Source organism: Pelophylax lessonae (genome assembly GCF_965119305.1).
Source record: "Pelophylax lessonae genome assembly, chromosome: 3".
In the NCBI taxonomy this organism is placed as follows: domain Eukaryota; kingdom Metazoa; phylum Chordata; class Amphibia; order Anura; family Ranidae; genus Pelophylax; species Pelophylax lessonae.
In genome coordinates, this window is record NC_138770.1 from 33,157,081 (window position 1) to 33,179,868 (window position 22,788).

Below are 22,788 nucleotides of genomic sequence, written 5' to 3' on the forward strand. Positions count from 1 at the left end.
TTGTGTTCACTGCACCCCAAAAAGATTGTGTTTACTGCAGCCCAAAAAGATTGTGTTTACTGCAGCCCACACACAGCAAAATGGATGTGGACCACTGACACCTGCCTATCTCCTATCCCACACCACACAGCAATATCGATTGTAGTTTGTAGAACACACTGACCCTAAAAATCAGCAGACTCTCTCCCTAAAAGGATTGATAAGATCGTAGATTGGTAACTGCAAACCCCACCCCACACAGCAATATCGATTGTAGTTTGTAGAACACACTGACCCTAAAAATCAGCAGACTCTCTCTCTAAAAGGATTGCTAAGATCGTAGATCGGGTGACTGCAAACCCCCCCCCCCCACACAGCAATATTGATTGTAGTTTGTAGAACGCACTGTCTGACCCTAAAAATCAGCAGACTCTGTCCCTAAAAGGATTGATAAGATCGTAGATCGGTCACTGCAAACCCCACCCCACACAGCAATATCGATTGTAGTTTGTAGAACACACTGACCCTAAAAATCAGCAGACTCTCTCCCTAAAATTCCTACAACTCGCCCTGCCTAACACACTCCGACCTGTCCCTCAATTCTATCTGGACACAAATGTTTTTTTTTCCTGTCTGTCCCTAATCAGCAGCCAGCACGTTGATGTGTGCTCTCTCCCTGAACTAAACAGCAGAATGACGCCGCAGCGGCGCTGCCTCGAACTTATAAAGACTTGGTCACATGCTTCAGACGGCCAATCACAGCTACTGAAACATTTGTAGGCATGGCTGGGATGGCTTAGGCACACCAGTTAAACGCTTGTTGATTGGCTGTTGAAAGCCCGCCATGAAAAGCGCGCCAAAGCATGCAAAACCCGGAAATAAAACGACCGAACACGGATTTTTACCCGAAATATACAGTAAAGTTTTCGGGTCCGTGTTCGAGTAACAAAAATCCAATTATTCGGTACGAACACGAATAATACAGTCCATGTTCGCTCAACCCTAGTCGTGGGACTTTAAATGAGGCAGGTCACCAACTAAGATATACAAAAATAGAATCTGAACGTAGTCATTTATTATACATACAGTAATTGATAGAAATGTTGACATCCGTAAAAAAATATGATGCAGACATGTATACAAAAAAAGCTGACACAAAAAAATCCATATAGTAAGGAGATTGTTATAATAGTAATAAGATATATTCAGTAATAAAGTACATTTTCGTCACTAAATGTTACATCTAAGTGGAGAGGAAATATCTATACCTACAGGAACCTTATGATATATACCAACTTATTTTTATATATGTATGATGTACATGAGTGAAATTAGTAGGAGACATTGATCTCCTGTGCACGAGCTGAGCTCAGTTTGGGGCCAGTTTCCTCATTTTATTGAGATCTGGTTTTAGATAAATCAATAAATGTTATTTTAGGATAAATCCATGTAGTTGTTATCTGTCTCATGCTGTGCCCTTAAAGTCCACACATATGACAGTGGTTCCTTGTGAACATCTGTAGGTTCCCATTTCTCTGAACAGATAGGATGTTGGGACTCTCAGGATAGCTCTGGTTTTTCTTCTCCTCTCCAAGTTCTCCAAATAAAACATAAAAACACATCCTCTAGACTGGTCATTGGAGACAACGAGCAGAAGAGTGTGTGCACCTGGCTGTGTGAAAATACCCTGTATCTGGCTGTGGAGTAATCAGTCGGAGGCCCAGGCAAGCCAATATCCAAGCGGCTCCTGCGGGGGTACCGCTACGCAGAAAGCAAACCTTGCTTCAACAAACAGTTCTCTCCTCAGGACAGAAAAGAAGACAAAGGTAGGCGACTGAACCAAACTTTGATAAGATGCTGCAATGCACATCGATCACCCAGAGAGCACCCAGAGAGTCCTCTCCATAGGTTTTCCTTTTGGTTACTCCCTAGCAGCCCGCATGGCGTCTGCTCCCTTCTGCTGACCTCAAGCCAAACATACTCACGTGTCCCGGACCTCTTCCACAGGGCAATCGATGCATCCGCAGGGCGACCCGGATCCCAGAGGCAGGAACACAACTGCTATATCTGGGTTGGGCACGCTTAGGAGACATGTGCAGAATGGAAACATTTGTTTCGTTAATTTCATTTCATTCTGGAATTTGGAATTCTTTTAGTTTGGTTTCAGAATTTGTTTACTTTTGTTTAGTTTTCATTAAATTTCTTTTCGTTTTTAGTAAAATTTGTTAAGTTTATTAATCTAAAGAATTCAAACTTTTCAGAACGATTAGAATTCCGATCGGTCGAGAAACAATTGACTGATTCGAATTCTGTGTGAAGAATAGCTGGTTGTTAAGCGGGGGGCTGGGAAAACGGCCGCCCACATCCATAACAACTGATGACTCATCAGACCTTTACCTGAGCATGCAGTTCTGAAGGTCACGAAAGGGGGGACGAGCCAGACCCCCTCCTAACCCATAGACCACATACCTTTAACATGGGGGGGGGGGTTATTTGGGGCACCTCTCCCCCTCCACCCAAAAGCACCTTGTCCCCATGTTGATGAGGACCAGGGCATCTTCCCCACAACCGTGGGTTGTGTTTGTGGTGGTGTGCAGGCAGGGGGCTTGTCGTAATCTGAAAGACCCTTTTACCAAGGAGGCCCCCAGATCCCCCCCATGTGAATGAGTATCGGGGCCATAGTACCTGTACCTATTCACCAAAAAAGTATCAAAAAGTAATAAAAACACACACAATTTTTGAAAAATCCTTTATTAAAAAAAAAAAAAACAGCGTCACCCGATGTAGATCCACCATCAATCACAACGCCCGCCACAAATTAAAAAAGACGCTGTTGCCATCATGGAGGCCATCTGCCTACTGCAGGCTCCCCGTTTCACATCTTTTATATAGGTAATGGGCAGGGCCACCTGTCTATATCACCTGGTGGCACCGCCCCTTCTGATATCAGGGACCCAGCATGGACCAGTCCATGATGTCAGAAGGGGAAGTGCCACCAGGTGACGTAGACAGGTGACCTCGTCCCTTAACTATGTAAGAAATGTCAAATGGAGGAGGAGCCTGCAGTAGTTATTTTTAAATAAAGGATTTTTCAAAAATTGTGTGTGTGTGTTATTACTTTTTAACAATTTTTGGTGAATAGGTACAGGTACTATGGTCCCGATAACACCAAAGTTCCAGCGCTGACACTGCAATAATCACATTATACTATATGGTCATGTTACTCATTCACATGGGGGGGGTGTTTTCTCGGGGCCCCCTTGGGAGAAGGGGCTTTCAGATAACGACAAGCCCCCTGCCTGCAGACCCCCACAAGCAAAGGCCACGGTTTTGGGAAGAGGCCCTTTCCCCCATCAACATGGGACAAGGTGTTTTGGGGTGGGGTGGGGGGGGAGAGCTTCCCCAAAGTACCCACCCCCCCATTTTGAGGACATGTGGCCTGGTATTGTTGAGGGGGCCCTCACTCGTCCCTCCCACTTTCCTGACCTGCCAGGCTGCATGCCGGGATAAAGGGTCTGGTATGGATTTTAGGGGAGAACCCACTTTTTTTTTTTTTTTAAATATTGACCCCAAAGGGCCTGGTATGGTCTTTGGGGGGGGCACACTGTTTTTTCTATTGTCGGGCAATGCCGGCATTCTTTTCTTTACATTCATCTGTCAGTGGGGAAGCCCGCTGACAGCTGATGAGTCATGGTTGGTAAGGATGCAGGCGGCCGGCTTCCTGCTTAACAACCAGCTATTTCTTCACACATATTTTGCATCGGTCGATCATTTTTTTTTGACTGATCCGAATTCGAATCGTTCTGAAAAGTTGGAATTCATTAGTAAATTAATAAACTAAACAAATTTTAACAGATTTCAACGAGATTCATTACAATTTCATTTGGAGATTTGGATACATCCGAATCTAGGAATAACCAAAAATTTGTCGGAATTTGTATTTGCACCGAAACGAATTTCACGTGTCTAACACTTAATGGCCACCCGCTAACAGCTGGGCTCCCAACCAATAAAAATGTCCGCCGATGGCAGGGTCCACTCTCCAGGCATGGATCCTCTACATATGTGTGCCATAACAGCACCCCACTGATAGCTGGGGACTCAATGACCACTCGGGACATCCTGGAAGACTTCTGGATACCAAAGGAAGCTCCTGACATCCCGCACAGCTGCCCAGCACCAGACCCGCCCACCAACACTTCCAATAGGTAGAAAAACTTCATACAAAAATGGTCCTATAAGTGAGGAGGACAAAAAAGGAACACAGCCTTTGACTTATCCTGAGCATTTATGGGGGTGGGGTCTTATGGGGGAGGAATGAGGGCGGGGCTGCCATGGACATCTGTCAGGAAAGCACATTATGGCCACTAGATGGAACTGACCATTATAGGAAATCCCAATTCGCCATGACTGGGGGAATGCGGGTCACATTTCATCAACACATTTATAACAACCAGATCTGTAAGTGTTTGTGAAATCTTCCCGCACAAAATGTACTCAGCCAATGAAAGGTAAGGACTCCATTTTTATATTTCTCCTGCTATCAATGGCCAACACGGGACAACACTTCATCCATGTATCTGGTGATCTCTGATCTCCTTATGAAGGGTTTCTTACATGATAAAGATCAGCCATGGAGTATATCTGAGGTGTATATCAGGGTGTGCTTCTTCCCCACATGTCCACCAACATTCATATAGAAGACATTTCCCGCACTCAATGCACTAATACACCTCAAGGGTTGTGTGAGACCCCCTGATGTACAGGAAGATAGGACATCAGTGAGGAACAATTCCCTCACTCAGGACAGGAAAGTGGTTTCCCCCCATGTGCAATCTCTGATGTGTGGAAAGATGGAACTTCCGTGCAAAACATTTCCCACACTCAGGACAGGAATACGGCTTCTCACCAGTGTGCGATCTCTGATGTTTGGAAAGAGCGCACGTCTCTGAAAAACATTTCCCACACTCAGGACAGGAATACGGCTTCTCACCAGTGTGCAATCTCTGATGTTTGGAAAGATATGACTTGCATGAAAAACATTTCCCACACTCAGGACAGGAATACGGCTTCTCACCAGTGTGTGATCTCTGATGTGTGGAAAGATATGACTTGCATGAAAAACATTTCCCACACTCAGGACAGGAATACGGCTTCTCACCAGTGTGCGATCTCTGATGTTTGGAAAGAGCGCCCGTCTGTGAAAAACATTTCCCACACTCAGGACAGGAATACGGCTTCTCACCAGTGTGCGATCTCTGATGTGTGGAAAGAGCGCCCGTCTCTAAAAAACATTTCCCACACTCAGGACAGGAATACGGCTTCTCACCAGTGTGCAATCTCTGATGTATGGAAAGATTGGACTTCCGTGAAAAACATTTCCCACACTCAGAACAGGAATATGGCTTCTCTCCAGTGTGCAATCTCTGATGTATTGAAAGAGTGGACTTCCGTGAAAGACATTTTCCACACTCAGGACAGGAATATGGCTTCTCTCCATTGTGCAATTTTTGATGTTTGTAAAGATCAGACTTCAATGGAAAACATTTCCCGCACTCAAGACAGGAATACAGCTTCTCACCGGTGTGAGAGATTTTATGCATATTAAGCTGGGATTTAAAATTGAAACACTTCCCACACTCAGTACAGGAGAACCTCTTATCTGTTGTAAGGACAGCACCGTCCCTCACAGGTTCCTCAGGATAAGAGGAATACGATGGTCCGGCACTGTCCCTCACAGTCTGAGGTTCCTCAGGATAAGAGGAATACGATGGTCCGGCACTGTCCCTCACAGTCTGAGGTTCCTCAGGATAAGAGGAATACGATGGTCCATCTACACTGTGTGGTGCCGGATGGAGATTTGAGGAAGCCGGGTTTTCTCCTGGACTATACTGTGTGATGTCCTCATCTTCTACTTTACAGTCTGGAGACACAGTGAGACAATCCTCTGAGGTTTTCCTCATCTCCCGTCCATGTACTAAAATAGAAATACAAAGATTATTATTAGACATCAGCAGATTGGTTCCCCTGAACCAGGACTCCGCCCACATCAGGCAGCTTTGTCTCTGAGGATCTTACAATTCCCCCCTCAATGTAACTAGTAAATGGGTCCTCTGATCTACCAGTTCATTTCTTTATTCATGGACCTTAGTCAGAGAGTGAGGAAATAACGAGAACTGTCTTTTATAGGAGTGACAGTGATGAGGGGATTATAGGATGAGTGTCCCCTCCCCCTCTATCACTCATTGCCATATTCCCAACACAAGAAGTCCTGCACTTCCTTATTTAGTCCATGATTTAGTCATGAATAACAGCGGGGCTGAGCCCCACCAGAGGTCAGAGAGTGAGGATGGGGGGAGAACAACCAAGATGAAGTCTGGACTGATGCTGAAGACCACCATCATTGGGTTACTGTAAAAGTCGGTCTTCCAATCAAATCATCAGATATAAAATGTCCAGCTGGTAGGAAATTGGCATAACAAAAGAGAATTCATATTATGTGTGTATATATATATATATATATATATATATATATATATATAGCAGTGGGTAGAGGGGAGAGAGCAGAAGTCAGGAGTATGTAATGTACAACAGAGTATACAGTGCAGGGTTCAGGAGTATGTAATGTAAAACAGAGTATATAGCACAGGGGTCAGAAGTATTTAATGTACAATATAGAGTATATAGTGTAGGGATCAGGAGTATGTAATGTACAACATGGAGTATATAATGCAGGGATCAGGAGAATGTAATGTACAACATAGAGCATATAGTGCAGGAGTCAGGACTCATAATATTGGTATTCAGTAATCAGTGGTGGCTTACACGTATTCATGTCATATACGTATTTAGTGTTAATGACCCACCTGTGCTGATCTCTGTAGGAGTGTCCTCCTCAATAAATGCCCCCGTTATTCCATCCTCCCCAATAGACTGCTGATCATCTCTCACATACCAATCTTCTTCTTCTGCTTTAACCTCAACTTTAGAATCTCTCAGGTTTCCACTCTGAATATATAATAAAAATGACATCAATGGTAACAATGCAGATAATGTACAGATCCTAATGATACTATCAGTGATTGGTCCTCATCTACCTGATGATGGTGAGGGATGGTGTGACCTTCCTGTGTGGAATCCCGGGAATACAGAGGACGGGGACATCTCTGTGGTGGGTTCCTGGTATTTGGTGGCTCTATCATATCCTTGTGTCCTTCTGAAAACTCCTTCATCACTCCATACTCCTCATCCTCCTCTTTAACAACAATATTATAATCCCTGAGGTTTCCACTCTGAATATATAATAAAACATTCATTGTAACAAACATGCTGTGTATTAATCATAACTACTAATAAGTGTCAATCATTTACCTGATGATGGTGAGGGATGGTGTGATCTTCCTGTGTGGAATCCCAGGAATACAGAGGACGGGGACATCTCTCTGGTGGGTTCCCATTACTGGATCCATCTGTAGGAAACACACACACTGACTGAATACATTGTTTCTATGTGTTTATCAGATGATGGGGGATCTAGGTGGAGCCTCCGTACTGCTCTCTCCTTTACAATAAAGTCTCCTCTTACCCGGTGATGTGAGGGGCGGCTGATTCTCCATCATGATGTCCTTGTAAAGATCCTTGTGTCCTTCTAAATACTCCCACTCCTCCATGGAGAAATAGACAGTGACATCCTGACACCTTATAGGAACCTGACACACACAATGATAGTCACCATCCAGACACATCCCTTGTCTGTTACTGGATAATGTCCCAGAATTCCCAGCACCCCTCACCTCTCCTGTCAGCAGATGGACCATCATGGTGGTCAGTTCCAGGATCTTCTGCTCTTTGTGCCTCTCAGATATAGGAGAACAAGGGGGAGGCACCATAGTGGGAATTTGGGTCCTGCTCCATCCCCCTGAGATTGGCTCTCCACTAGACTTCTTCACTACAACATAATCCTACAGATCAGGAAAAAGATAAACCAATATCAATCATCTGACATCATCCACATGTCTACAATAAGAACATGGTCTATTGACCAGACTAGATAAGAAAGATGTCATGTGACCTCCAAGAATCCTCCTCACCTCTCCGATCAGCAAGTAGATGATCTCCAGGTTGAGGCTTAATAACCTCTCATTAATGTGATTCTGATCCTCCTCCATCCTCATTTGTGTGGTCATGTGATCTATGCGGGTTTCTCTGTAGACAGATAATGAAGAATTATCTGGACTGCATTGGTTGGACAATATTACATAGTTGCATAGTTAGTGAGGTTGAAAAAAGACATCAGTCCATCCAGTTCAACCTATGATGGGTGTGTGTGTCTTCTGTTAACCACACATTGCATACCCCTGTATGTTGTGGTCTTTAAGGTGCCCATCTAATAGTTTTTTGAAACGTTTAATGCTCCCTGCTGATACGACTGCTTGTGGAAGAGAATTCCACATCCTTACCGCTCTTACAGTGAAGAACCCCCTGCGTATTTCAAGGTTAAACCGCCTTTCCTCTAGTTTTAGTGCGTGGCCACGTGTCTTATTGTATTCCCTTTCTATGAATAGTTTGTTCCTTATGCTAGGGTCGCCAGTACAGTATTTGTACATTGATATCATATCCCCCCTCAATCGTCTCTTCTCCAGAGAGAATAGGTTCAGTGCTTGTAGCCTTTCCTCATAGCTGATGTCCTCCATTCCCCTAATTATTTTTGTTGCCCTTCTCTGGACTTTCTCCAGTTCCAGCACATCCTTCCTGAGGACCGGTGCCCAGAACTGGACAGCATACTCCAGATGTGGCCGGACCAGAGTCTTGTAGAGAGGGAGAATAATCTCTTTATTTCTGGAGTGAATCCCCTTTTTTATACATCCCAGTATTCTGTTGGCTTTGCTTGCAGCGGCTTGGCATTGCATGCCACTGCAAAGCCTGTTGTCTACCAGTACCCCCAGGTCCTTTTCCATCCTAGACTCACCCAGAGGTTCCCCCCCTAGGGAGTAGCTTGCTTTCTGGTTTCTGGCGTCCAAGTGCATTACTTTACATTTTTCAACATTAAACCTCATCTGCCATGTAGTTGCTCACCCCATAATTTTGTTCAGGTCCACTTGTAAGGTTTCCACATCCTGCCTAGAAGATATTGGCATGCTTAGTTTAGTATCATCCGCAAATACTGAGATTTTACTCAATATCCCCTCCTCTAGATCATTTATGAATAAATTAAACAGGATTTGGCCCCAGGACAGAACCCTGGGGGACCCCGCTTTCCACACCCGCCCAATCCGAGTACTCCCCATTAATCTCCACCCTTTGCAACCTCCCCTGGAGCCAGTTCTCTATCCAGGTACTCACCTTATGGTCCATACCTACCTTCCTTAGTTTGAACAGTAAGCGTTTGTGGGGAACGGTGTCAAAGGCCTTTGCGAAGTTCAGATACACCACATCCACAGGCTTACCTTTATCTAGGTGGCAGCTCACTTCATCATAGAAGGTTAATAGATTGGTTTGGCAAGAACGATTTTTCATGAATCCATGCTGATTACTACTAATAATACCGTTTTCATTACTAAAGTCTTGTATGTGGTCCCTTAACATCTCCTCCAAAATCTTGCAGACTACTGATGTTAAGCTGACCGGCCTATAGTTACCCGGGATACACCTCGGCCCCTTTTTAAATATTGGTACCACGTTGGCTTTTTTCCAATCAGCTGGCACCATACCCGTCTGTAAACTATCCTTAAAGATCAAGAATAATGGTCTGGCAATCACCTGGCTGAGCTCTTTAAGAACCCTCGGGTGCAAGCCATCCGGTCCCGGTGATTTATTTATGTTAAGTTTCTCTAGTTTAGTTCTAAGTCTATCTTCTGTTAGCCATGGCGGTATTTCCTGAGGTGTGTTGTTTAGTTTGGCCTTACAAGCTGGGTTAGTGTAGCCCCCCGATTCTTTTGTGAAGACTGAAGAGAAGAATTTATTTAACACTTCCACCTTTTCTCTGTCCTCTGTGGCCAAAACTCCCTTATCGTCTTTTATGGGGCCAATGTGTTCTGGCCTCGCTTTCTTACTGTTTATATACTTAACCACTTGCCGCCCGCCCGCTGTCAAATGAAGGCGGGACGGTGCGGCCATTGTTCTGGGAAGACGTCATATGACGTGATCCCATTCAAGAAGGGCAGGCGCGCGATCGTGTGCGCGCCGCCTTGCACTGCCGGTGTCGGCGTGTCCCCGGGTCACAGCCGGTCACCGGCAGGGGGGAAACAGCCAATGGGCGTGGCTGTTTCCCACGTGATCGGCTGTGTTCCAATGACACAGCCGATCACAATAGCAAAGCCCGGAATCAGACCGCGCATGCGCGGTCATGTCGGTGGCTCTGTCTTCCCTAGGAACACAGCTAGTCACCGGCAGTAGTAAACAGTCACTGACAGTGACTGTTTACTAAGTGATCGGCTGTGAATCCATTCACAGCCGATCACAAAATGTAAACACAGAGCAGTAACTCACTGTTACTAGCTCTTCTCCCCTCACACAGTTTCCAGTGTGAGGAGAGCAGAGCCAGAAACAGTGAGTTACTGCTCTGTGTACCTGTAAAAGTAAAATCACAAAAATAAAGGTCCCCACACAGTCCTCAGCCCCCCCCCCAATTGCACTTGTCACCCAACAGTCACCTCATCAGTGCCCAGAAATTGACACCCATAACGTTCACATGTGAGCGTAGCGATCGCAGGCAGAATCACCGCGATTCTGCCCGCGATCCGGAAATCATTGCAAATTGCGGGACGCCTGTGCATTGCCCGTGATTTGCAATAGCACCCCAAACGCTGTGCGATGTTGCCGCGATTTCCACCTGCCGAATCGCGGTAACATCGCGTAAACAACGCATGACGCCCAAAAAAGGTACAAAAGCTTCTTTGGGGCGTCATGCGTTGTTTGCGCGATGTTACCGCGATTCGTCAGGTGGAAATCGCGGCAACATCGCACAGCGTTTGGGGTGCTATTGCAAATCACGGGCAACGCACAGGCGTCCCGCGATTTTCAATGATTTCTGGATCACGGGCAGAATCACAGTGATTCTGCCCGCGATCGCTACGCTCACATGTGAACATGTCACCAGAGACTGCCATCAGTACCGCTGTGCACCATCGCCCGTCACCTGTCACCCATCGGTGACCATCGCCCATCACCTGTCACCCCATCAATCACCGTCACCTGTCACCCCATCAGTCATCGTCATCTGTCACCCTATCAATCATCGTCAATTGTCACCCCATCAATCATCGTCACTTGTCACCCCGTCAGTGATTGTCATCTGTCACCCCATCAATCATCGTCACTTGTCACCTCATCAATCATCGTCATCTGTCACCTCATCAATCATCGTCATCTGTCACCTCATCAATCATCGTCACTTGTCACCTCATCAATCATCGTCATCTGTCACCTCATCAATCATCGTCATCTGTCACCTCATCAATCATCGTCATCTGTCACCTCAATCATCGTCACCCCATCAGTCATTGTCACCAGTCACCCCATCAGTCATTGTCACATGTCACCTGTCAACCCATCAGTCATCGTCACCTGTCACCCCATCAGTCATAGTCACCTGTCACCCCATCAGTCATCGTCACCTGTTTGCCATATACATGCAACCACTTACCGACCGCCTAACGACTATATGCATTGGCCATTAAAAGCTAAATACTGGGGTTATGGCAGCAGATAGCTGCCACAACCCCGGTATTTTTTTAAACGGCGGGTGGTCGGCTTTCAGATAAGGGTGGTCTCAGTGGCGGATTCACCGCGGGAATTACCCTTACGGTGCAGGGGAAGAGGTGCCCCCCCCCCTTCCCGTCGTGTCCCAGACGTTTTCCCAGCTAACCGGACCCGCCGGCAGCGGGGAAAACTATCCGGTCCCGGATCCTCAGAGACAGGAAGTCGAGTGAGGGCAAGATGGCCCTCACTCGACTCTATGGTCTTGGAGGACCGGCGCTACGTCAAAAGTCGTTGCCTAGCAACCGGTTTAAAGGGCCGCTTTTTTTTTTTTTTCCTTTTTCAACATTTTTTTTTTTTTCTTTTTTAGTGTAGTTGTGAGGTGTGAGGTCTTTTTGACCCCAGATCTCACAATAAAGAGGACCTGTCATGCCTATTTCTATTACAAGGGATGTTTACATTCCTTGTAATAGGAATAAAAATGATCAAAACATTTTTTTTTTTTAAACTGTGTAAAAATAAAAAAATAATAAATAAAATAAATAGCAAAAAAAAATTAAAAATTAAAGTGCCCTGTCCCCGTTAGCTCACGCGCAGAAGCAAACACATACCCATACAGTTATTCCCAGACACTCGCAGGTACTCCCAAATGCTCAGGTACCGCTAGGTACTCGCAGATGCTCAGATACTACTTTACACCCACAGTTTAGTCAGTCAGTTACAGTCACAGTCCCAGTACAGTTACAGTATAGCTACAGTGACAGTACAATCACAGTACAGTCAGGGCACAGCTATAGTCACAGTCCAGTCACAGCACAGTAACAGTCAGTCACAGTTCCTTCTGACTTCCCCCCCCCAGCAGCTGAACAGCTGATCAGCTGATCGGTCACCTACTCACGTCCTGTTCCTCCTTCAGTCCCTCCAGGGCCTCCGCCGCTGCAGGTATCAAGGTATTAGGTACTGTCAAATCTACTGCTTGTCTGCCCTGGTCTGTCCTCGTCTGATGGAAGATCCTGCAGCCTCCCCCTGTCAGTCTCTCTACACACTGTCTGTGCCTGTCTGTGTGATCCCCCTCCCCCTCACTCAGCCAAACAGCTGATTCAGCACACTCACGTTTCTGCTGTCTCCTGTCTGGTCAGTCAGTCCCCACACACCACCAGTACTGTTCCCACTGCCTGGTGTCTGTCACATTGCGTCGGCAGTCCCCCTTCAGTCACTGGCTTCTGTCTGAGTCTCCCTCAGCTGTTCCCCCTCAGCTGTTCCCCTTCTCCTGTCCTCTCCTCTCCACGTGGTGCTCTCCTCTGCCTCTAGTGGCCACAGGAAGCAACAGCAGCAGACAGGAAGCACCCTATTAGGATGGGGATATAAGGGGTTATAGGCGGGTTGCCCCTACTGTGGATTGGAACATGTAGATTGGGTTACTCTGAGACCATCAAGACCAATGCAGAACCCATAGCCGTTGACAGGAGGAGGGACAGTCCACTGCCAGAGTGTAGGGGAATAGAGGAGAGTGTCGGTATTGAGGGATCAGAGGATCGGATAAGTAAATGAGCTTTTTCTGGTTCCCTACACCAAATGATCATGTAACCCTTGAAGTGGGGCTGCCCCCATTATACGAGGGTTAAATGCTCATTTGGGTTTTCGTCACCTTTAGTATCCCCAGAGATGGGCTATAAACAAAATTAAATTTTCACACACGATAAAATCTGCATGTTATGGTTGTAAAAAGAAAGCGCCCCCCCCCCCCACACACACACAATTATGTCAACCCTTAAAACTGTGTGTCTAATTTCACTACCCAACATGGTGCAAAGACAACACTGTAAAAGCTCCTACAGGTCATTAGTTTAGAGAAAACCGGGAATAACGGCCCGAGAATCATTGCTCTCACTCCACTTTGTGGCCAATACCTCCCTTTGTGACAGCGTAATATAAATAACAGGTCATCCTAAAGGAGACATTAGGGGTCTATTAGACCTCCATGTCACATATGGACACCAGTGAAGCTGATGAAGTACAGATCGGGATCAACCAGCTTCTTCCCTGACCACAGTGACCGGGGAATGATGGAACTGAACCTGAAAGTGATGAAATGCTCATCTCTTCTGGATTCATTCATCAGAGAGGAGTTCTGAGAACTGATCACCCTCCACTCCATCCACCATGCCGATCCTTGGCCTACAGGAGGGGCAGGCACATGGTTAACTTCGTGAGGCATGGGGATATTTGTATCTTCAGAGGAAGGGTGTGAAAGTGCAGATTTCAGGAGAACCCGAAACCGAATCTCATCCCTCATTACAAGAGACTACTAAGGTGAGAAGATGATTGGTGGGAAAGGTGACAAATAGTGATGTCGCGAACATAAAATTCGCCGTTCGCGAACGGCGAACATCGGCGAATGTTCGCGAACCGGCGAACATTGCGAACCGCCATAGACTTTAATAGGCAGGCGAATTTTAAAACCCACAGGGACTCTTTCTGGCCACAATAGTAATGGAAAAGTTGTTTCAAGGGGACAAACACCTGGACTGTGGCATGCCGGAGGGGGATCCATGGCAAAACTCCCATGGAAAATTACGTAGTTGACGCAGAGTCGGGTTTTATACCATAAAGGGCATAAATCACCTAACATTCCTAAATTGTTTGGAATAATGTGCTTTAAAACATCCAGTGTGTGTATACGATCAGGTATGATGTTGTATCGATCAGGTAGTGTAAGGGTTACGCCCGCTTCACAGTGACAGACCAAACTCCCCGTTTAACGCACCGCAAACAACCGCAAACAGAACAGAACCGACCAAAATGGGACAGGAACTGGGCTTTAAGGGTTAGGGTTAGGTTTAGTGTTAGGGGTTAGGGTTACGGTGAGATACTTAGGGTTAGAGTTAGTAACCCTACCCCTACGCCTCTAACCCTAACAGTCTAACCCCAAGCACTAAAAATAACCCTAACCCTAGCCCTAACCCTAATTCTAATTTTTTTTCTGGTTCTGGACATGCTACAGAGCTGAAACTTCACAGGTACACTTTTTAGACCCCCAGACACTGAATCACACAAAAAAAAGTTCTTAAAAATTTTAATTTTTTGTTAGAGAGCCAATTATTGGAAAAATTAAAAAAAAAATAAAAAAAATAAAACATTTCTTTGGATTTAGCATCTGGGGGGTCTAAAAAGTGTACCTGTGAAGTTTCAGCTCTGTAGCATGTCCGGAACCAGAAAAAAATATGAATTAGGGTTAGGGCTAGGGCTAGGGTTAGGCTTAGGGCTAGGGTTAGGGTTAGGGTTATTTTTATGGCTAGGCTTAGAGGGTTAGGGTTAAGGTTAGAGGGTTAGGGTTAAGGTTAGAGGGTTATGGTTAGAGGGTTAGGGTTAGGTTTAGTGTTAGGGGCTAGGGTTAGGGTTACGGTGGGATACTTAGGGTTAGAGTTAGTAGCCCTACCCCTACCCCTCTAACTCTAACCCTCTAACCCTAAGCACTAAAAATAACCCTAACCCTAGCCCTGACCCTAACCCTAGCCCTAATTCTATTTTTTTTCTGGTTCTGGACATGCTACAGAGCTGAAACTTCACAGGTACACTTTTTAGACCCCCCACCCCCACCCCAGACACTAAATCACACAAAAAAAGTTATTAAAAATTGTCCTCTTTGATAGAGAGCCAATGATTGGAAAAATTAAAAAAAAAAATAGAAATAAAAAATTTCTTTGGATTTAGCATCTGGGGGGTCTAAAAAGTGTACCTGTGGAGTTTCAGCTCTGTAGCATGTCCGGAACCAGAAAAAATTACGAATTAGGGTTAGGGCTAGGGTTAGGCTTAGGGCTAGGGTTAGGGTTAGGGCTGGGGTTAGGGTTAGGGTTATTTTTATGGCTAGGCTTAGAGGGTTAGGGTTAAGGTTAGAGGGTTAGGGTTATGGTTAGAGGGTTAGGGTTAGGTTTAGTGTTAGGGGCTAGGGTTACGGTGAGATACTTAGGATTAGAGTTAGTAGCCCTACCCCTACCCCTCTAACTCTAACCCTAAGCACTAAAAATAACCCTAACCTTAGCCCTGACCCTAACCCTAGCCCTAACCCTAACCCTAATTCTATTTTTTTTCTGGTTCTGGACATGCTACAGAGCTGAAACTTCACAGGTACGCTTTTTAGACCCCCCCCCCCCCCCAAACAATAAATACAAAGAAATTTTTTTTTAAGTTTTTTTTTTTTTTTTAATTTTTCCAATAATTGTCTCTCTATCAAAAATGAAAATTTTTAAGAACTTTTTTTGTGTGATTTAGTGTCTAGGGGGTCTAAAAAGTGTACCTGTGAAGTTTCAGCTCTGTAGCATGTCCAGAACCAGAAAAAAAATATCATTTTTCAGTAGAGCAGGGATGGTGGGAACCCCTTTTACACCTATATGATCTTTTTTTCTGGTTCTGGACATGCTACAGAGCTGAAACTTCACAGGTACGCTTTTTAGACCCCCCCAGACACTAATGCAAAAAAAGTCATGCCTGCCACCATATATATCAGTGGTGGGTGGGCAGTGGCACTGCAATGGGCACAGTACACTCTGTGGACCTAACAGTCACTGGCACCCAGGCAACTGCAATTATAAAAAATATATATATATTTTTACTTTGCAAGCTGCTGTGCCACCGTATATATATCAGTGGTGGGTGGGCACGCAGTGGCACTACAGTGGGCACAGTACACTCTGTGGACCTGACAGTCACTGGCAGCCCAGGCAACTGCAATAATAAAAAATATATTTTTTTTTTTTCCAATTTGCAACAAGATGCTGTGCCACCGTATATATATCAGTGGTGGGCAGTGCACTGCAGTGGGTACAGTGCACTCTGTGGACCTGACACAGCACTCACTGCAATTATGACAGAGGAAAAAAAAAATATTTTTTTAAATTCAAGGTACTATGCCTGTGCCACCCGAAATGAGTGTGGTGTGCACACAGTACAGTCTGTGGTGGGTCTGTGGCCTCTCACACACAGCGGGCAGGCAACTGCAGTGTACAATAGATATATATATATATATATATCTATATATAAAAATACTCAATTACCAGCCCTAAAAAGGGCTTTTGGGGACACTAGATATATATTATATATATAAAAAATACTCAATTACCAGCCCTAAAAAGGGCTTTAGGGGACACTAGATATATATATAAAAAAAATTACACAAATACCAGCCCTTAGAAGGGCTTTTTGGGGTGCTGTCAGGATGCTGTCCTTACAGCAGTAGTGGACCAAGAACACTGACTAGCAAGACCAGGAACAATGACTAACAACTGTCCCTAGCTATTAACAGCAGCAGCAGCAGCAACACTCTCCCTGCTCTCACTAACACACTGCTTCAGAATAGGGATGTCCAGTTCATGAACGAATCGTTCTTTTGAATCGATTCTTTTCAGTGAACTGGATGACTCAGTTCTTCTTCCTGAACGACTCGGGAGGAAACAGTTCAGTATTCAGTGAAGGAGAGCTGAGAGCTGCTCTGGGCTGATGGTAATATGATCCTAGAGTGAGGAGCTCAGCTCCTCCCTCTAACCAATCAGTGTCTCCCAGGCCAGCACACTGAAGAACAGGCCAGAAACAAGCTTGTATTGAACCGTTCAGGGGGAAGAGTCGAGTCAGTTCACTGAGTAGTTCAGTACAGCAGTTACTGAGTCAAAAGAATGGAAACCTATGAGTCGGTCTCTGTTAGCACAGTACACTAAAAGAACCATTCATCACCAGCACATACAGCTGTATACATGAAAAGCAGGTTTCTGTGCATGTGAACTGCTTTCTGATGGGCCAACAGAAACCTGCTTTAAATATATACAGCTGTCACCTGAAGTCCTGAACGTGATAATGCTAGCTAATCTGAAAAAGTGTATTGTGTCTGACATACCATAGGCTTGAGAGAGCTCTGAGAAGCCAAGAAGGAGTTAAATCAAAGAAAACATCCCCAGAGAGCTGCCAAACGTATGAGTCACTCCTCTGATTCAGCTCATTTGAATAGAGTGGAGTCGGAGATTCAGTTCACTTGCTTGTCAGTAGACTCGGCAAGTGAACCGAAGATTCGATTCAATGAATCGGTTCATTTCAGTGAGTGACTCGAAATGAACCGATTCACTTCAAAGAGTCGAACTTCCCATCACTACTTCAGAATGATCTTAGATGGATGCTGCCCTTGCTTATTTATAGGAGGTGGGAGGGAGGTATGCTGATTGGCTGGAAATGTGCCTGCTGACTGTGAAGTTCAGGGTCAAACTTTGCCTTAATGATGTATTATAGGGGGCGGACCGAACATCGCATATGTTCGCCCGCAGCGGCGAACGCGAACATGCTAAGTTCGCCGGGAACTGTCCGCCGGTGAACAGTTCGGTACATCTCTAGTGACAAATCTCCAGAATGAAGAAAATTTTACGACCCCGTAAGTGGAGGAATGTTCTGACCCTGAAGGGGTTGATCTAGGTTTTCACACTATATATGTGTGTATCATCATCTGCTGGAGATAAAATACGTCACAGTGACTATGGAGGAAGAGGACGGACATGACAGGGGGTTACTGGGTGTAAATAGAAAATAAGATCTTGTTACCTCCTCTGCTGCCGCTTCCAGCAACCTCTCCTCTCTACTTCCTCCCAATTCACCTTTCACAGTGAACTTCCTTTATATACCTGACATCACTTCCTGTGTTCCATAGAGACTTCCTGTGTGGGCAGAAGTGAGATCACCACCTTGTGGAGCTCAGAGGAACTGAAGTCCCGAGAAACGTCTCATAGTGAGAACACGACCGTGTGCTGTGTGTGTATCAGTGTTAATTTTGGCAGCAAATTTCAATTTAGTTTTAGTCTTAGGACTAAAATGGCATTTTAGTTTTAGTCCTATTTTAGTCTTCTGCAAGTGTTTTAGTTTTAGTTGTATTTAGTCGACTAAAACTCCAGTACATAGTTATATAGTTAGTGAGGTTGAAAAAAGACATCCGTCCATCCAGTTCAACCTATGATGTATGTGTGTGTTTGCTGTTAACCATACTTTGTATACCCCTCTATGTTGTGGTCTTTAAGGTGCCCATCTAATAGATTTTTGAAACTATTGATGCTCCCTGCTGATACAACTGCTTGTGGAAGAGAATTCCACATCCTTACTGCTCTTACAGTGACGAACCCCCTACGTACTTTAAGGTTAAACCACTTTTCCTCTAGTTTTAGTGAGTGGCCACGTGTCCTATTGTATTCCCTTTCTCTGAATAGTTTGTTCCTTATGCTAGGGTCGCCAGTACAGTATTTGATATCATATACCCCCTCAATCGTCTCTTTTCGAGAGATAATAAATCCAGTGCTTGTAGTCTTTCCTCATAGCTGATGTCCTCCATTCCCCTAATTATCTTTGTTGCCCTTCTCTGGACTTTCTCCAGTTCCAGCACATCCTTCCTGAGGACCGGTGCCCAGAACTGGACAGCATACTCCAGATGTGGCCGGACCAGAGTGTTGTAGAGAGGGAGAATAATCTCTTTATTTCCGGAGTGAATCCCCTTTTTTATACATCCCAGTATTCTGTTGGCTTTGCTTGCAGCGGCTTGGCATTGCATGCCACTGCCAAGCCTGTTGTCTACCAGTACCCCCAGGTCCTTTTCCATCCTAGACTCACCCAGAGGTTCCCCCCCTAGGGAGTAGCTTGCTTTCTGGTTTCTGGTGCCCAAGTGCATTTCTTTAAATTTTTCAACATTAAACCTCATCTGCCATGTAGTTGCCCACCCCATTATTTTGTTTAGGTCCGCTTGTAAGGTTTCCACATCCTGCATAGAAGATATTGGCATGCTTAGTTTAGTATCATCGGCAAATACTGAGATTGTACTCGATATCCCCTCCTCTAGATCATTTATGAATAAATTAAACAGGATTGGTCCCAGGACAGAACCTTGGGGGACCCCACTTTCCACACCCGCCCAATCCGAGTACTCCCCATAAATCACCACCCTTTGCACTCTTCCCTGGAGCCAGTTCTCTATCCAGGTACTCACCTTATGGTCCATACCTACCTTCCTTAGTTTGTACAGTAAGCGTTTGTGGGGAACGGTGTCAAAGGCCTTTGCAAAGTCCAGATACACCACATCCACAAGCCTTCCTTTATCTAGGTGGTAGCTCACTTCATCATAGAAGGTTAATAGATTGGTTTGGCAAGAACGTTTTTTCATGAATCCATGCTGATTACTACTTATAATACCATTTTCATTACTAAAGTCTTGTATGTGGTCCCTTAACATCCCCTCCAAAATCTTGCAGACTACTGATGTTAGGCTGACCGGCCTATAGTTACCCGGGATATATCTCTGCCCTATCCTACATTTTAGTCGACTAAAACTAATTTTAGTCATCTGTAATCGAATGGGTGTTGTTCAATTGTAATTTGTAATGCATTATTTAAGCATTTCTCTGTAATTTCCAAACTCATTATATACTACTGCTGGTCCTGGAGTGAAAAATCAAATATGTTATTATTTATGGTATTAAGCTTTGAGCATGCACTAGCACAGCACTACACAGACACAGATTTAGTCATTGAGTGTCACTCCATATGGTTTGCAAAGGGTCTTGTTGTCCTCAAATCAAATGTAAAATACACCCATATATCTTCTCTTCTCTTTCTACCAGTCACAGAGACAGACGCGGTCACGGACATTTCTCTGGATGACAGTGCTGTGTGGATTACAGTGGTCAGAGGAGGCCTGTAATGCTGCAGGACAGTGCTGGATGGTGGTCTTAGGGATGGCCTATAATCTAATGCACAGTGTTGGATGGTGGTCTCAGGTCTAAGGGATGGCCTGTTATGCCCTGGATGCCTGTGGTCAGGTGGTCACTCAGGTGACAGGTCAGACAGAGGAGGCCTGTAATGCTGCTGGACAGTGCTGTAGCCTGGATGGTGGTCTCAGGTCTAAGAGATGGCCTGTAATCTAATGCACAGTGCTGGATGGTGGTCTCAGGTCTAATGGATGGCCTGTTATGCCCTGAATACCTGTGGTGGTCACTCAGGTCAGACAGAGGAGGTCTGTAATGCTGCTGGACAGTGCTGGATGGTGGTCTCAGGTCTAAGGGATGGCCTGTAATCAAATGCACAGTGTTGGATGGTGGTCTCAGGTCTAAGGGATGGCCTGCTATGCCCTGGATGCCTGTGGTCTGGTGGTCACTCAGGTCAGACAGAGGAGGCCTGTAATGCTGCTGGACAGTGCTGGAGCCTGGAAGCTGGTCACAGGTCTAAGGGATGGCCTGTAATGCCCTGGATGCCTGTGGTGGTCAGGTCAGACAGAGGAGGCAGTGCTGGAGCCTGGATGGTGGTCTCAGGTCTAAGGGATGGCATGTTATGCCCTGAATGCCTGTGGTGGTAACTCAGGTCAGACAGAGGAGGCCTGTAATGCTGCTGGACAGTGCTGGAGCCTGGATGGTGGTCACAGGTCTAAGGGATGGCTAGTAATGCCCTGGATGCCTGTGGTGGTCAGGTCAGACAGAAGAGGCCTATAATGCTGCTGGACAGTGCTGGAGCCTGGATGGTGGTCTCAGGTCTAAGGGATGGCCTGTATGCCCTGGATGCCTGTGGTGGTCAGGTCAGACAGAGGAGGCCTGTAATGCTGCTGGACAGTGCTGGAGCCTGAATGGTGGTCACAGGTCTAAGGGATGGCCTTTAATGCCCTGGATGCCTGTGGTGGTCAGGTCAGACAGAGGAGGCCTGTAATGCTGTTGGACAGTGCTGGAGCCTGAAAGTGGTCTCAAGTCTAAGGGATGGCCTGTAATGCCCTGGATGCCTGTAGTTGTCAGGACAGACAGAGGAGGCCTTTAATGCTGCTGGACAGTGCTGGAGCCTGGATGGTGGTCTTAGGTCTAAGGGGTGGCCTGTAATGCCCTGGATGCCTGTGGTGGTCACTCAGGTCAGACAGAGGAGGCCTGTAATGCTGCTGCACAGTGCTGGAGCCTGGATGGTGGTCACAGGTCTAAGGGATGGCTAGTAATGCCCTGGATGCCTGTGGTGGTCAGGTCAGACAGAAGAGGCCTGTAATGCTGCTGGACAGTGCTGGAGCCTGGATGGTGGTCTCAGGTCCAAGGGATGGCCTGTATGCCCTGGATGCCTGTGGTGGTCAGGTCAGACAGAGGAGGCCTGTAATGCTGCTGGACAGTGCTGGAGCCTGAATGGTGGTCACAGGTCTAAGGGATGGCCTTTAATGCCCTGGATGCCTGTGGTGGTCAGGTCAGACAGAGGAGGCCTGTAATGCTGTTGGACAGTGCTGGAGCCTGAAAGTGGTCTCAAGTCTAAGGGATGGCCTGTAATGCCCTGGATGCCTGTAGTTGTCAGGACAGACAGAGGAGGCCTTTAATGCTGCTGGACAGTGCTGGAGCCTGGATAGTGGTCTTAGGTCTAAGGGGTGGCCTGTAATGCCCTGGATGCCTGTGGTGGTCAGGTCAGACAGAGGAGGACTGTAATGGTGCTGGACAGTGCTGGAGCCTGGATGGTGGTCTCAGGTCTAAGGGATGGCCTGTAATGCACACAGTGCTGGATGGTGGTCTCAGTCTAAGGGATGGACTGTAATGCCCTGGATGCCTATGGAGGTCAGGTCAGAGGAGGCCTGAAATGCTGCTGCAGTGCACACAGTGCTGGATGGTGGTCTCAGGTCTAAGGGATGGCCGTATGCCTGTGGTCATGGTCAGGTCAGAGAGGAGGCCTGTAATGCTGCTGCCTGCAGTCAGCGCACACAGCACAGTGCTGCTCAGAGTGCTGGATGGGGGTCTCAGTTTCTGAACTGAAGTTGAACAGGATGGGCTGGGCGGGCCTCAGCGGCCTATGCACGCACACACAGTCCTGGATGGCGGATGCCAGTGGTCTGAGGGGACTCAGGGGAGGCAGTAATAGCTGGCCTGGCTGTTGCAACTCACACAGTGGGTGCTCTGCTCTGGATGTGGTGGTGAGTGCCACTGCCTGGTCGTCTGCCGTGTGATGATGATGATGTGATTGGGACTGAGTCGGGCCTGGCTCTGGCTGTAGTGCTCTGGTGCGGTGACTGGTCTCGACTCTCTTGTAGTAGTCATCACGTCGGACGTCACGGGGCACACCCCGCCAGACGCCACACAGTCGCTTACTGGG

At 46.2% G+C, this 22,788-nt stretch overlaps 2 protein-coding genes across 2 annotated transcripts in view; both read right to left on the reverse strand.

The window, feature by feature from the left end:
• LOC309550274 (uncharacterized protein) overlaps positions 1 to 22,788 on the reverse strand; it is a gene marked incomplete at both ends in the record, with an annotated part of 1,476,097 nt that overhangs the window by 1,333,884 nt on the left and 119,425 nt on the right.
• The window catches only part of LOC309549938 (uncharacterized protein), a gene marked incomplete at both ends in the record, with an annotated part of 46,559 nt that continues 26,901 nt past the window's right edge, over positions 3,131 to 22,788 (reverse strand). Inside the window, 2 exons of the mRNA XM_082250420.1 lie at positions 3,131 to 3,167; positions 4,864 to 5,405. Of these exons, the coding sequence (XP_082106546.1) occupies positions 3,131 to 3,167; positions 4,864 to 5,405 (579 nt within the window). The remainder of the gene's footprint in view (positions 3,168 to 4,863; positions 5,406 to 22,788) is intronic.